Here is a 15,562-nt window from a genome sequence, read left to right as displayed (position 1 = left end):
AGAAGTGGACTTAGGATTTTGAGTTTATAGATCTTGATTTTACTTAAGACAGTCTACGGGGTTATACTTATACAGTGGTTCTTAAGAAATTTCGGGGTCTGGATCAAAGCTATTGGTTTCTACCAATCTTGTAAGTAGAACTTTAGTTCTGTCCCTGAGGAAAGAGTTACATGGTAGATATCTGATGCATCACAACTTTGATTCCATTGCATTCCGGTAGTATGTGTAAATCAAAACTATATGTTTAAGTGTTACATTAGGTTATCAAACTACCCATTAATCTGCACTCTTACTACCAATAGATATTCGGCCAATTTTTAATTCAAGCAATATCTTTTCTATTGTGTTAATGCAGCTGTATGCAAAAGGCAAAGTATGATATTGGAGAAGAGGCTGTCAACCGTTTCTCTTTGCCTCCAGAAGACAAAGCTACACTAGAGCTAGCTGAATGGGTAGATAGCGCCTTTGGAAGAGCATCTGTATGTTCCTTATCTGCTGATTGTGTGTCTGTAAATTGATATTCTGTGCAGAACTTCTATGTCTTTTACAAATATTTTCTAATGTCTCCCCTAAATGTTTGTGTTAATTAAGCAAGTTGAACACCCAAGGGTGTTGGCATAGTCATCAATGAAGTGAGTTGAGAATAATGAGGTCTCATGTTAAATTATTCCTGGCCGAGGCAAAAAATAGTAGGTGATTCTTCCAATCTGTCCAAGCCTTGGCCAATAGAGTTATCCGGTATCTGTGCTAGTGGGAGATAGTAGGTATCTCGTGGAATTAGTCGAGGTGCACGTAAGTTGACTCGGCCACAAGGATTATAATTTTTTTTTAAGCAAGTTGATGCTGGGATTCCTTTTAAGACCACCTTACTAAAACTGATGCTAAACTGACCAATTTGTGATTATGAGATCCGAAGGTTTCCGTATCTGTCAAGCAGGTTATTCTCCAACAATGTTATAGCAGTTTACAGTACAAGGACCCATTCAGAATTTGATTCTTGCAATATTGTGCTTTCTTTAAGCTGTTTTCCTTTGCACCAAAAATTAAAAGTTTTCGATTGCGTAGGTTTAAGGGGGCTCCTGTGTCTTTTTTCTTTGGAATATGCTTTAAAGATAGTGCCCACCTAGTGTATTACATACAGAGAGAAATAACGAGCCTTTGAAGAGAAAACAATTTTATTAAGATTAGAAGAATACTTATGTTTTATAAATTTTTTGAGCATGCATATGTTCCCTAATAACTTAATCTTTTAGATGAGCTAATCACAGTTTAGTTTATTATCGCTGCCACCTTTCACAAAAAAGAACTGCCATGTACTTGGCCTATGAAAAGAATTAGGCCGGCATGTGAGGAGGCATTGGAAATGTAGTTTAATGGAAGTGTACCCTCTCTAATGGCTTTAATGGTTAGATGAGGTGATTACACAGTTCAATTATTATTATCATTGTCATCATCATTATTATTTGACAGCCATTACAACCACAAAAAAATCGCTTCAATTCTAAACTAGTTGGTCGGCTATATGAATGCTCAATATCTGCTCCGCTCCTTTTAGGCCCATTCTTTCAAGACGTCAGGTATTTTACTGACAAATGCTAAAGAGAATTGATCTATGCTAGTTTCGGTTCAGTTTTTTCAAGACTACATATTCTTTTGTGACCAACAACAGTGTACATGTATTATAAGTTTCCCATGTTGGATTCCAAGGATCTGATGTTTCTTTATTTTTTTAAAAATTTTTCCATGCCGGATCTGATGTGAATCCAGGAAGTGATGCTTTCACTCAATTTCAATAATCTGCATGAATTATTTATCACCAGTCTTCTTTTGTTTAAAAAAATAATGAACAGGGACTTATCAGTTCTGTGAGCTTAAGATTCTTGATATGATATGCTCTTCATGTGGTGGGCATCTTATAAGATCCTGAAGTTCAGAGTTAAAAGGATTGACTATGCTTTTCAACTTGGATAATGGGTGTTGAAATGTGTAGTCATCTTATCTATTTTTTGTTAGAGAGTGCACAATTTTGTTTATTTAATTATGTCTTCAACACGCCACCTCACCTGCGACCTAGTTTTATTTAATAGTTCATGCATGTGGAAATTCTTTTATACATTGGGTAGCAGTGAGACTCGAACTTACGACTTTAGCTTTGCCCGGATACCAAAGTTGAGTTGTGTGACCATCTCATCTAAAAACTTAAGTTGGTATAGAAAATACATTTTTATTTATCATGACTAGTGCTTCATATGGTTCCAGAAGCAGCTGCAATATTAACTGCAACAACACTTCGGTAAACTACTGACCAATGTGGATAAATATCAATTCAATAAGGATTCTTTACAATATCAAGACTTCCTATTTTATCTTCAATTGTGGAAACATTTGTTTTGATACAATCCTCCGCTCAGATAATCCTATTTAATTTTGTCATGGTGTTAGTGTGTTTGTTGAATGAGGATGGTTGTCAACTAAGTGGATTTATTTTATGCGTAATTGAGACAACTTTCAACTTGTAGACATTTTAAAAATATATTTGTCACTTTTTTTGTAAGGTTGAAGATGCTGTTTGCCGTGCTGCTGATGGAACTTCTCCGGTCCAAGAACTGGATTTCTCTTCTTTACGTGCTCAGCTAGGTCCTCTACCAGCTGTAAGATATCCTGTCCCTCTTCTCGGTCTCTTTCCCCCCATTTTCATGTTTTTATGCATGTCAGCATGCCTACTCGTTTTTCATGGATGAAGTTGTACGCTGATATGTTTGCCTTTTCTTTTAAGATTCTCCTGTGCATTGATATAGCTGCAACTTCTGCAAAATCTTCAAGCATATCCTGTAAGCTTTTAAGTCAGGTATGTACCACAACTGTGCTTAGTATTGCATAGTACAATTCATTTCAGTTCTACGATTGCTTTTATTCTAGTTTGGTCATCATTTCTATGTCTTTGCTGTTTCTTATTTCTTGGTTGGGGTTGACCTCCTTGCTAATCCATGATGATTATAAAGTATCTTTCCAAGTGGACATAACCCGATTCACCAATGACTCATGTTGTCTGGTGATCCTTTTATCTTTTTATTTTTTGAAATAGGTAACTTTGTATTCACTCAAAAGAACTCGTCAAGAAGCTGATGAGGAGGGATTTACAAACCCCCAGGCAGTGTTATCAAAGGCGAAAAGCGCAAAAAAGCTCTAAGGTCCGTAGGGGCTTTAAGCGCAAAGCGCAAATAAAGTGTGGGCTTTAATGAAAAAAGGCGCAAAGGGAGAAAATATTACAAATGTATATGTTTAGTTCAAGACCAATAATTATAAACATGAATGACAAAAAAAAAGCTCTAAGGTCCGTGGGGGCTTTAAGCGCAAAGCGCAAATAAAGCGTGGGCTTTAATGAAAAAAGGCGCAAAGGGAGAAAATATTACAAATGTATATGTTTAGTTCAAGACCAATAATTATAAACATGAATGACAAATACATGACCAAAGAAGATGAAAAAAGATGATGATAAAATGAAATATCAATTGTTTAGTGTCACTTCTTCATAAGAGGCTCATTGACAAGGAAAAGTTTGTCTTAGAACCTTGATGACGACACTGAAGTGCACATAAAGCGAGGCGAAACGCTCAACACGTTTTGAGCCTCGATTTAGGGCTTAAGTGCACCTTTGATAACTCAGCCTCCAGGGGGTGCCATCATTCTCAAAATCCAAAACAAACTTTCAAAAATTTACAATTGGCCTATAAACTCCACTAAGCTATCTACTTCCCCCACTAAATCTTGCTTACACCAAAAATACAAAAGGCTAAGACATCTCATCTTGATCATCTGTGAGCTACTAACCTTTCCTTCATAACATCTCATTCCTTTTGTTAGAATAGTAATAGGTATATACAATCCTACTTAGAATAGAAATAGGAATAGTAATAGTAATAGGAATAATCTATAGTGTCCTACTTAGAAAATGATTGTATTGCAGTGTCCTAGTTGGAAAAGGTGTCTATTGTAGTGTCTATAAATAGGGTCTCTCTGTAATAATGTAGACAACAATAATTCAATAATATTTTTTTCCTATATTTCTCACATGGTATCAGGGCCATGGTTCAATGATGGAGCCAGGTTAGAGATGGGTGTTCATCTTGGCGGGTGTAGTTCTAGCCGCAACCTTTTTGACAGTAATGAAATTTTTTGTTGGAGATAATTTTTTTAAAAATAGCGAATAAATGGTGAAATATTCGTGTCAAGCGCATGTGTTTCACCACACGACACATGATTGGTTATGACATTTTAGGACATAATTAATTTCACTTTAAAATGGTTTGGGGGGGGTGTGGTCATAGGACCTCCATGAAGTATAACTGTGTAGTTGAGAATCCAGTAATAGGTTGGGGGGTCATTTGACTATTTTCTCTTATTAATTCTCATATATTCAAATGCAACTCTCCAGTGCTTAATTTTTTATCTTATTTTGTTATAGCTCTTTGTTATTTTTCTCCTCTAATCACTTTATTATCGAGTCGAGGGTCTAGCAGATACAACCTCTCTATCCAAGGTAGGTTTAAGGTCTGCGTACAACCTACCCTCCCCAGGCCTCACTTTATGGGATTATGCTGGGTATGTTGTTGGACTAGAAATATTAGATCTTAGTTAGGCGATCTTTTTTAGTAAGGTAAATTTTATTGATGTGTGGCATTACATGGAATGTACTCAAATCAGAAAGTCGAGTTTTATTGAGTTGAAGTACAATATCATTCTTGTCTTCAAAAATTCTAGTGTTCCATTCTTCCAATTAACCCGACGTATGGCTGCAGGAATGTTGTACCAGATGGGAAGGAGTGGTTTAGTAATTCATTTCTTTGCCATGCAAGCAGAAACTCCGAAAAAGATCTCGTCATACACCAATTAATACCCAAAATTTTGAATACCAAATTCCACAGTTGACTAGAGATTTTGCAATGGATGAAGAGATGGTTGATCTCTTCTGCTTCTTCCTCACAAAAAATGCATCTATTATGAAAATGGGTGCTCTCTCCCTCATAAGTTATCAAGGATGATGCATTTTCCATTAGCCACAATCCGAACAAAATATTTGACCTTGTAAGGTGCTTTGCCGTTCCAAATGGTCTTCCAAGCTCAGATAAACGGAAGGGGTGGGGACTAATGAGGTTAGGATATCATCTTTTTATGGAGAAGACTCCTCTGGGATGTAAATCCCAGTTGGAGTGGTCGGGTTTGGGGTAAAACAGGGGGGGGGGATGTTGTTGGGGAGTTGAAGCATGTGTAAGTAACCATCAATCTACGTTTCCTTTTAAAAGAGATAAACCAGTCATGAAAACTCCTGATATCTGAGATGGTAGCCCTCAGTAGTGTGGTGCAGTTTTAGACTAGAAATACAATTTCCCAGTCATTAAGATTCCTTCTGACTAAGATTATGTGGGTGATCCTTTTAAACTAAGAATGCAAAAAACTAGTTCTGTGTGGATTGTTAAGACTCATGTATAAAGGCTTCTGCCCCAACTGGAGACCTGGATGTCGACTCAATCTCCAGCTAGTCTTTGATATCTACCTCTATTGAAATGAATAAACATTTATATTCCCATGTTCTCCACATTCCTGTTTCTAGTTGAAATTAAGAGCTTATCCTGTTATGGTTACAATTCAACTTGGGTGCATGCAGGCACAAATTATGTTGTCAGAGATTTACCCTGGTAATTCCCCTAAAATTGGGTCAACCTACTGGGATCAGATTTGTGAAGTAGCAGTTATATCTGTAATCAAGCGCGTCCTTAAGCGTCTACAGGAACAACTGGAACAGGTGAGTGGGGTTGCATTAGGTGATGAACTCTTGATTCCTCGATTTACTTGTATTGTTAATTATAATCTTGGTTCAAGTATGGGTTGTGCTATATGGCTAAGTTTCCCTTTGGTTAAATGCCATTTTTCCCTTATTTTCAGTAATGTATTTTCTCAGCACGTTAAAGTACGTAGTAATGCTTAGTATTTTTCTACTTGATAGCTTACTTCTCTATAGATCTTATTACATGTTTGTCTCTATGATCCCATACCATAATTCCGTGCGAATAAATTCTCTAATTGATGGAAAAAATGCTTTGGCTACAAGATTCAAGTACTGCAAATTAACAGTAGTTGTTACTTGTTACTGTTGGATGTTAGAAGTAAGTATATCTCTTTTTGTTTATATCTTTTTCATGCCTCTCTTTCCTTTTCTTTTTGGCGTATAATAACAAGGAAATATTAATGTTTGAGAAAGTTATATATGATATGCACCTTCAATTTTCCTCTGGATAATCCTTCCTGCTTGGATTTTGACCACCAAAAACAGAGTCCTGTTTAGATAAAGCAAGAAACTTGGCATTTGTTTCTTATAAAAATAAATAAATAAACGATGCCAGAAATTTGATAGAAGAAGTTGGAGAGCTGCCTTCTAATGTAGAGTAGGAAAGGCAAAAGATCAAAAATCATAAATACTTCCAACTCTCAGTCCAGTTCTTACCAAAGCTTCTTGAAATTCCTGAACAAAGAATTACAGGAAGTGGTTGAGAACCCTGAGGTCTTAGCTTCAAAACTTAGCGGAGACAAAAAAACACTAGGTGATTCTTCCCATTTGTCCTAGCCTTGGTGGACAAAGTTACTCGGTACCTGTTGCTGATGGGAGGTGGCAGGTATCCCATGGAATTAGTTGAGGTGCGCGAAAGCTGGCCCAGACACCAAGGTCATAAAAAAAATAAAAATTACATGAAAGCCACTTTATCTTAGCAACATGCTAGTAAGATATATCAGTTAGAAGGCTGTATCCCGATGTTAAGATTAGTACATGAGAATTTCTAGCAGGCGTTTAAAAAATAACCGCCTTGTTGCTTAGATGGATTCACATTCATAGTTGAGAATTTATCCATACGATGCTAAAACAGCTCTCGCAAATGATAAAGAAATATTCAGTGGTATTACTTTATCAAAAAAAATATTCAGTGATATTACAACAATTACCATTTTCAAAAATATTCAGTGATATTAATTCAGAATTCTTATCGGATATAACATAATGATTCGCTGGTGGATGAAACTTCCATTATTTCATATTAGAGACTGGAGACGAGGCTTACAGGCAGTTGAGAATGGACAGAAACCCAAAAGCAGTAGATCTAGGACTGTCTCCAAGAGGCATTCCTAAATAAGTGAGGCAATCTTGAAATAGAAAAAATCTGAGAGAAACAAGAGACAATGTGACCCTCTCATGAGTCTCATCAATACTTAGGTCTGCTAATCCTATCTTCAACCTGTTAATTTCAAGACTGGCATTATATCTATACAATGTACATGTGAAAGAGAAATATTACTTGGACAATTAACTTTTACTGGTCAGCTAATGCCACTTGCACCACCAAAAGATTTTCCTTTTTCATTCTAAAAACAAAATATTTGGTGGTGTGCCTGAGTTGCATTAGCCATTAGCTCATGGTCATAACTGTATTCTTGTGGCCATTAGTTTTTAGACTGACATAAATCCTCCCAGATTATGCTATGTCTTTCCTTTGATTGTGGAAGATTTGACCTTCCTCGTTATCTCACTGAATTACCTTCAGTGTACACAGAGGGATTAGACAGGGTGATCATAGCAATGGAGGGTCTACAAAATATGTTAAATATTGCTAAAATGGGAAGATGGATGCAGGGATTTGAAGTTGCCAAAGACAGTGGGAGCAATTCAGAGATCACCCATCTTCAATATGCTGATGAAACTTGTCAATACTGAGGTTGATATTGGTTTATTTTGAAGCCATTTCTGGTCTACATATAAACTGGTATAAGAGTTACCTTTTTCCAATTTTGGTCTCCAATATGGAGCACCTATCACAGATTCTGGGAGGAGTGGTGGGCACATTGCCATCTATATATCTTGGAGCAAAGTCATAATCCATAGATATCTCGAACCCAGTTTTGGAGAATTGACTAGATGGAGATCACAATGTTTTTCACTGGGAGGTAGACTAACTTTGATAAACTCTGTCCGAGATGCTCTACCAACTCACATGTTGTTCCTACTTCATATACCTCAGGAAGTGGTTCAAAGGTTGGATAAAATCAGGGGACGTTTTCTGTGGCAAGGCAACAAGGAGAAGAAAGGCTACCACCTGGTCAAATGGAAGAATATTAACAGAAGCAAAAGGCAAGGTGGATTAGGCATCAAGAACCTTAAGTGCCAGAGCAAAGCTCTTAAGGTGCAATGCTATGGATCTACCCACAGAAGGCTCAAGCTTTATGGTGTAATGTCATAAAGAACAAATATGGGGAGCTGGACAATTGGGCAACTAAAGAAGTCACTACCCCTTATGGTGTTAGTCTTTGGAGATCCGTCAGCTCTTCTGGCCATTCCTTAAAAGTCAATCTACTATCAAGGTTCACAATGGCAACAAGACTCGTTTTTTTAGACAAATGGATGGGTCCTGATAGTTTACAAGGCTTATTTCCTGACATTTTTCTTCTACAATTGCTGAAATGTGGCTGGTATTTGGTCTTCAGAAAACATTTAAATGATTGGGGACGGAATTGTACAAGTTGTTGGAGAACTTTCAAGGACTACAGAGAGGAGAGGATTGCTTCTGGTGGAATGGGCATAGCAAGGGCATATATAAGGTGAAAGAGAGATACACGCTGACAAACCAAACTAGAGCTCAAATTATTAAGTGGGCTTGGAAGCACATATGGAAAGCCAAAGTGCCACACAAAGTGGCATGTTCCACTTGACTTTTTATTAAAGAGGCTGTTTTGACTCCCGACAATGTGACAAAGTGGGGAATTCCACTGTGCAACATATGTCCTTTATGTGGAAAGGATGCTGAGACAGTTAGACATCTACCTACACTGTAATGTGATAGTAACCAGAAGTACAGAACTGAAGAAATAGAACAAAGCAAGTTGCTTTACTGGCAATAGTTTGTGTAAGTATCTTAAACACAATTAAACCAATAAAGTTGTCCGTATGGAGAGGACAAGACTCCAGAAAATAGTAGTTTTGATTCTTAATTACATAATACAAATAACTAACCCTAATTACATATATATAGAGAACAATTCAGGTTGCATGGTTTACCTCGCTCCATTCTTTCAGATCGTGATGTTGTCTTCACAAGTATTTTTTGGCAGGAATTTTTTCGCAAGAATGGAGCGAGGTAAACCATGCTTCAGACAAATTTTTGGGGATAGGAATTGTGTGGAGGTTACAGGGAAAAGTTTTATGTTTTGGGGATAGATTTTGATATGTCACGAAAAGGCTCAAAGGGTGTTGTGTGCAAGTTCTGGTTCCTTTTCTGAGGGCAATGGGAAGGTCAAGATAATTAGGTTGGTTAGGTTCTTCATGATCAGTTTGGTTTGGTTTGGTGTTTCTAATGGTTCAACAGGTGCATGATGGGTACTAGGAGCAGTAACCTTAGCTGAGTAGTTTGATCAGTTAGCCTTTTTCTTATGGAATAAACCTGCAATGGTAGATTATTTTCTAGAATTCCATTATCTATATCCAAATTAGGAGACTCAATGAGGTCATTTGGATTTAAATACTCAGGTGACCGAAGAAATGATGACTCAGGCAAGGATTTGGCACGACCAGAAATAGAAAAATCAAATAGTGACAAGTCTAGAGGTTCCTTTCCTTTCAGTGACTCCCCCTGATTGTAAGAATGATTAAAAAAGGATTCACTCTCATCAAATATAACATCAGCTGAAACAAAGAATTTCTTTGATGATGGTTGATAACACTTGTAACCTTTTTGAGTAGGAGAATATCCTATGAAAACACACTTAAGAGCACGTGGGTCTAATTTGCCTCTATTTTGAGAATGAATATGAACATAGGCAACACTCCCGAAGATTCTAGGAACCAATTTATTGGAAATTTCAAAACTCGGAAAGAAATTCCTAAGAGTGTCAAGTTGACTTTTAAAGTTCAGAATTCTTGATGGCATTCTGTTACTAAGATGTGCAACAGTTTGGACAGCTTCCCCCCAATATTGTTTTGGCACCCTTTTACGAAACAATAGTGATCTAGTAATGTCAAGTAACAGACCGTTTCTTCTCTCTACTATCCCATTTTGTTGAGGAGTATTGACACATGAAGATTCTCTCTGCTATCCTATTTTGTTGAGGAGTATTGACATGGTTTTGATCATATTAAAAAAGGTAGGAAGAATTTGACTGACATCTGATTTTTGCTTTAGCAAATAGATCCACGTTACTCTTGTACAATCATCAATGAATGACACAAACCATCTAGCACCAGAAATATTAAGAATGGGAGAGGGTCCCCAAATATCACTATGAATAAGAGAGAATGGAGTTTGACATCTTTTGTGACTAATTGGAAAGGAAGTACGTTTGTGTTTTGCAATTTCACAATCATCACAATGAAAAGACTCAACAATCAAATCTTTGAACAAAGATGGAAACATCATTTTGATTACATAAAAGGAAGGATGACCTAACCGACGATGATAAAGCCATACTTTTTCTTTATTGGACATAACAGATTCAGACAAGAATGAACTAGATAAGGAATTCTTAGTTGTATCTCTACCATTGTGGACATCCAGACAATAAATACCACCTTTCTCACTAGCACGCCCAATCATCTCCTTCGTGTTCTGTTCCTGAAATAAGCAATATGAAGGGAAGAAAGTTACTTGGCATTTGGAATCTTTGGTGACTTTCTGGATAGAAATGAGATTTGTATATAACTTTGGGACATGAAGGACATCTCTAAGTATCAAGGATTTCTCCAGTGGTATGTCTCCTTGTCCAGCTACAGTAATAACTGAACCATCAGCTATAGTTATTTTTTTATAGCTAGGAGAAGGAGAATATGATATGAAGAGATGAGAGGAACTGGATGTGTGATCAGTTGCCCCGGAATCAACCACCCATATTGGAGAGTTTGTCTGAGACATTAGTAACAAAAGATCAAGAAATACCTGTGAAGGCCAATGAACAACTACCTGCTGAAGTTGAGTGTGGATTTGTTTCATCAGCCTGAGGGTTGCTTGCTAAATGTGCCTGCTTTCCATCACTATTGTTTCTGTTTGGAGGTCTACCATTGAGTCTCCAGCATCTCTCTCGGGTGTCGATATTTTTTGCAATAAGTGCAATAAAGATTGTCCATATTGAATGGCGGTTTGTATGAACCCGTGGGCTTGATGGTGCTCTCTCATTGTGAAACTTCAGATTCTTTTGAACTTGTCCCTTTTGCTACAAGAGCTTATCCTTCATTAATTTGAGTTTCAAGCATAACACTCCTCCGTCCTTCTGTCCGTATTATGGCCATTGTCTCATTCAATGATGGAAGATCTTCTTTTCCTAAGATTTGCACTCTCACGGAATCAAATTCTGCAAGAAAATCATAAATCCTTTCTTTTTCAATAAATCTTTTTCAGAATTACAACATCATCTTTACAACTCATTTGAATGCATTGATAATAATCCATTTCTTGCCATAACCCCTGTAAAAAGTTAGAATATTCAGTGACAGGTCGAGCTCCCTGTTTTGCTGCAGAAAGTTTTGTTTTTATTTCATAGATCCTGGCAGCATCATGTACTTTAGAGTACGTCTCCTTCACTGCATCCCAAGTTTCCTTAGCAGTGCTCAGAAACATAACGCTATCGCTGATTTTTGGAAGCATAGAGTTCCATAACCAAGACATCACCATTGCATCATGTTCATCCCATGCATCAAACATGGGTCTTCTTTAGATGGTCCTGTAGCAAGAAGGTATCGTATTTTCCCTTTACCCTTTAAAAAGGTACTAACCAGTTGAGCCCATTTAAGGTAATTTCCATTCAACCGATAAGAGGCTTGAATGTTTTGCAGATCACCAGATGAAACTGTAGAGTTATTCTCTACAGTTGCAAAAACAGTTCTAGAGGCTGGAATAGTTGCAGCAGTCACATTTTCTGGCATGGTTCTTGAATGGTTTCAATCTTTGGGCAGATAAAGATTAAAAAAAATAATATTTCAAGACAAGATGAATAAACTAGTAAGGAATAAGCCTAAAGCTCTGATTCCATGTGGAATAATTTTGAGGGTGTGCCACCACCATGTGGGATGTAAGTTTCCAATTCATCATCCCTTGGATGATGAATTTTTTGTGAATACCAAAAGTTACCCTTATCTCAAAAAAATAATAATTTTATTCATATCTTTCTATGTCATATACAAGGCTTTATATACATGAGAGATTGTGAAATAGAATCACTTAGATCCCATGAAATCTGGGATTCTATAAAATCATGTATTTTACTAAAAAGAAGTAAAAGATATTCTAGATTACAACAATTATCTTGAAGATCTTAAGGGATCAAATCTTGATATGGAGAATATCCTCTATCAGCCAACACACAACAATCATGAACAATATCAGCACAACAAGTCGTACATGATTCAACACACCTTTCAAGTAACCCGAACCACCAAGGGTCTCTAAAACATCATCCATAGTGTTTAACATGCAAACTTGGTTTATACGAGAACTATCCCAGCATTTAAGCACAAACCCGACCACTCATGGACCAACCTGTGACAAATATAACACAATAAACAAACCCGATTCTCTCATAGGAACCACACATAAACTACTGTTAGTGTACTGACATGGTATTCGGGCCAACCTGTGTAAGTATTCATATCAGGGGTGGTGTCCGAGCCAACCATTAGTACTATAACAAGTGTGGTATTCGAACCAACTGTTAGTATTCCTGTACCAACATGGTACTCGAGCCAACCAACAATCACAAACAACATGCACAATCACAATCTAGTGAACAACAAAACTTGAAACCACAAGTAAAATAAACAGGTTCATTGCACAAGATTATCAACATGATTTCATTTCACATTTATCCCGTAGTTTTTCTAACATGTATTGTATAAATGATACTATAAAGCAGTAAACATGCATATATACATAATTCGGAAAACACACTACTATCACCTATATATCAATAGCCCAATACTGAACCCCATTATGCATACACATTCGCTCCTCGGGATATACCTCCCTAGTCTCATAAATAAATACTCTTTCCGTTCATTTAGTTCCCCTTGATTACCACAAGTCCTAGAATATGGCTATAACCTAGCAATTTCATAACATTTACCTTACAATTACCACCAAACCACCTCAATAAGTAAATTCCAGGTTAACAATCAAGAACTAAAAAACCACCTCTAGTCATTATCTTTTCCCGCCTTAACAACAATAAAAAACAATCTTTAGCCATCCAGACTCCGTGCCCGAAGACTTATACATGAAATATCCCATTCATTTACAAGAGTATTATGAAATAGAATATAGGTCTACCTATTCAGTTAACAAAATTTAGCCTACCTTGACTGCTTTTTTGAAAGTTTAGCTTGTTCTTGGCCTAAAATCATATATATATATATAAGAGGACCTTAGGTCCGCCTACGTGGCGCCACCAGAATCCAGGATTTCCTTTTAATTTATTTATTTCCAAAACTAGCCTTTTCCTTTCATGAAAAGTTGTGACTTTTTTGAAAAGTTGCGACTTTTTTTTAAAGAGTTGTGACTTTTTTGAAGAGTTGTGACTTTTATGAAAGGTTGTGACCTTTCCGAAAGAGTTGTGACCTTTCTGATAAGGCATAATAAATATTTGTTCACACTAACCTTTGTTGTTTATAAATAGAGGAATTTCCTCTCATTTTAAAACAACAAAAATTCTGAACTACTTCTTTTTCTTCTTTTGCACAATTAAATATTCGTGTACTTTGCTCCTGTTGAGTGACTCACTTCACCATTGTTTTTTGTATTAATACACTGGTGAATAGAGTCGTCCTATCCTGAGAAGATCTATTCCTTTAAACCTTGGGTACTAGAGGGGAATAATTTTCTTAACGGTACACTATGCATTTAGTGGGCTTGATTTTTTCCTTTCTGTTTCATTCTATTGTTACAGATCCTGATATTTTTTTACAATCATTAATTTATGCTTATTTTATTAATTGTTGTTTTTGAGTATATCTTTTAAACTGTGTTGTTTATGTTTCTTCAAAGTATAAGTATTTGTTAGTACAGATTAAATAACACATGTTAATTGAGTATTCATGCAAGTTTTCTCTACTAAAATTGTTGAAAGTAGAGTAAAAGAATTTCTTAAAGATCTGTACTACCATATCTTGAAGACAAAATTCAAATTTGGTATGTCATTGTAAACACATAAAGATTTTAAAAACTTTATCACACCTTGATGTGCGAAGTGAACTAGGAAAAGAAGAAAAAAATTAATAAACTTTTGACATAAGTTTAAGGATGTGCCGGATGACCTATAGAGGAATATGACTAGACTGCAACATCTTTTAATCCGAAAGAAATAGATAACTACACAATAATTAATTGCTCATATTCAATATGAAGTATGAACATATTTCTCAAGTTTACTCCAAGTTGTAAATACTTTTCTTGAAGTAATAGATGTGTTTTTGACACTGTGATTGGAATAGAAGTATAGTTTCAAATTGAACTTCATCACTCTGGTATGTTGATTTTTAAAAAAACACCCAAACAAACTGAATTGTTTTGTGTAATATTTTTCCCTTTCAAGTATATATAATAAGTTGAATATATTGTTGTCCAATATGATACATTTTCTCTTTAATTTTCATTTTAATAATTACTTATGATACATTTAAATGGGAACTTTAAAATGATATATGTAAAACAAAAGGTAGGGCTGAACTTTCTACACGTTAGAATTAGAATATTTGTTCACTTTTTCCTACCTTTTACAATTTATTTATCTCTACACCAACGATTATTTATTTATTAGAATATTTAATATTACCGGTTGATGCATTTGACTTCTCAAAAATATCGAATAGTAACACTTTCTGAAGCAAAATGATAAATTATAAAATCAAATTAAAGATGATTGATTGAAAGATAAATGATAAGATGTTATAATTATCACTTCCTTTGTAGTGTTTTACTTTAAATGACTAATAGGTTATATTTATTATTTTATAAATTCCGTAACATTAAATTTCCGCGCCTTACTAGTAATAGTATAATACAAAATCAATCACAAATGACCTAAATATTTTTGGATTTCCAAATCTCAAACCCTAGGCCAACCTCGTGATTTTTCCACCTATTCCAGGACTTTCCCACTAATAATACACCTAGAACTACAAATTTCATGGTTATGCTTGTGAATTATGGTAAATAAATCAGGAATAACCATTCTCAAGAATAGACCAAGGTGTTACACTCTATAATCCTCATAAACTTAGATTTTTCTCACCTTTGGATGAATTCAAGCCCTTCCCTAGGGCCATAATTACATTCGCTAAGATCTAGGAATTGAACTACAAAAGTAGGAAATTTGATTGCTCACCTTTACGAAGATTCCTGATGAAAAAGTGATGAAATATGCCATAGATCGCCCTTTATCTTCTCCAAAATGTTCTTGGGTGATTATGGGTGGTTTGAGGATTTTACTACTTTTACTACGGCCCAATCGTCCCCCCCCCCCCCCCCCACACCCCCTCCTC

At 36.0% G+C, this 15,562-nt stretch overlaps 1 protein-coding gene across 3 annotated transcripts in view; it reads left to right on the top strand.

Annotated features, from left to right (window-relative positions):
* The window catches only part of LOC102586412 (protein DDB_G0276689), a 73,480-nt gene that overhangs the window by 21,540 nt on the left and 36,378 nt on the right, over positions 1-15,562 (top strand). For all 3 annotated transcript variants that reach the window (XM_006356569.2, XM_015313004.1, XM_015313005.1), the window contains 4 exons: positions 356-479; positions 2,556-2,651; positions 2,777-2,848; positions 5,666-5,803. In XM_006356569.2, coding sequence (XP_006356631.1) covers positions 356-479; positions 2,556-2,651; positions 2,777-2,848; positions 5,666-5,803 — 430 coding nt within the window. The remainder of the gene's footprint in view (positions 1-355; positions 480-2,555; positions 2,652-2,776; positions 2,849-5,665; positions 5,804-15,562) is intronic.

This window comes from Solanum tuberosum, unplaced genomic scaffold (genome assembly GCF_000226075.1).
Source record: "Solanum tuberosum cultivar DM 1-3 516 R44 unplaced genomic scaffold, SolTub_3.0 scf00225, whole genome shotgun sequence".
Taxonomy (NCBI): Eukaryota; Viridiplantae; Streptophyta; class Magnoliopsida; order Solanales; family Solanaceae; genus Solanum; species Solanum tuberosum.
The sequence above is the reverse complement of the archived record's forward strand: the minus strand, read 5'-3'. Positions and strand labels throughout refer to the sequence as shown.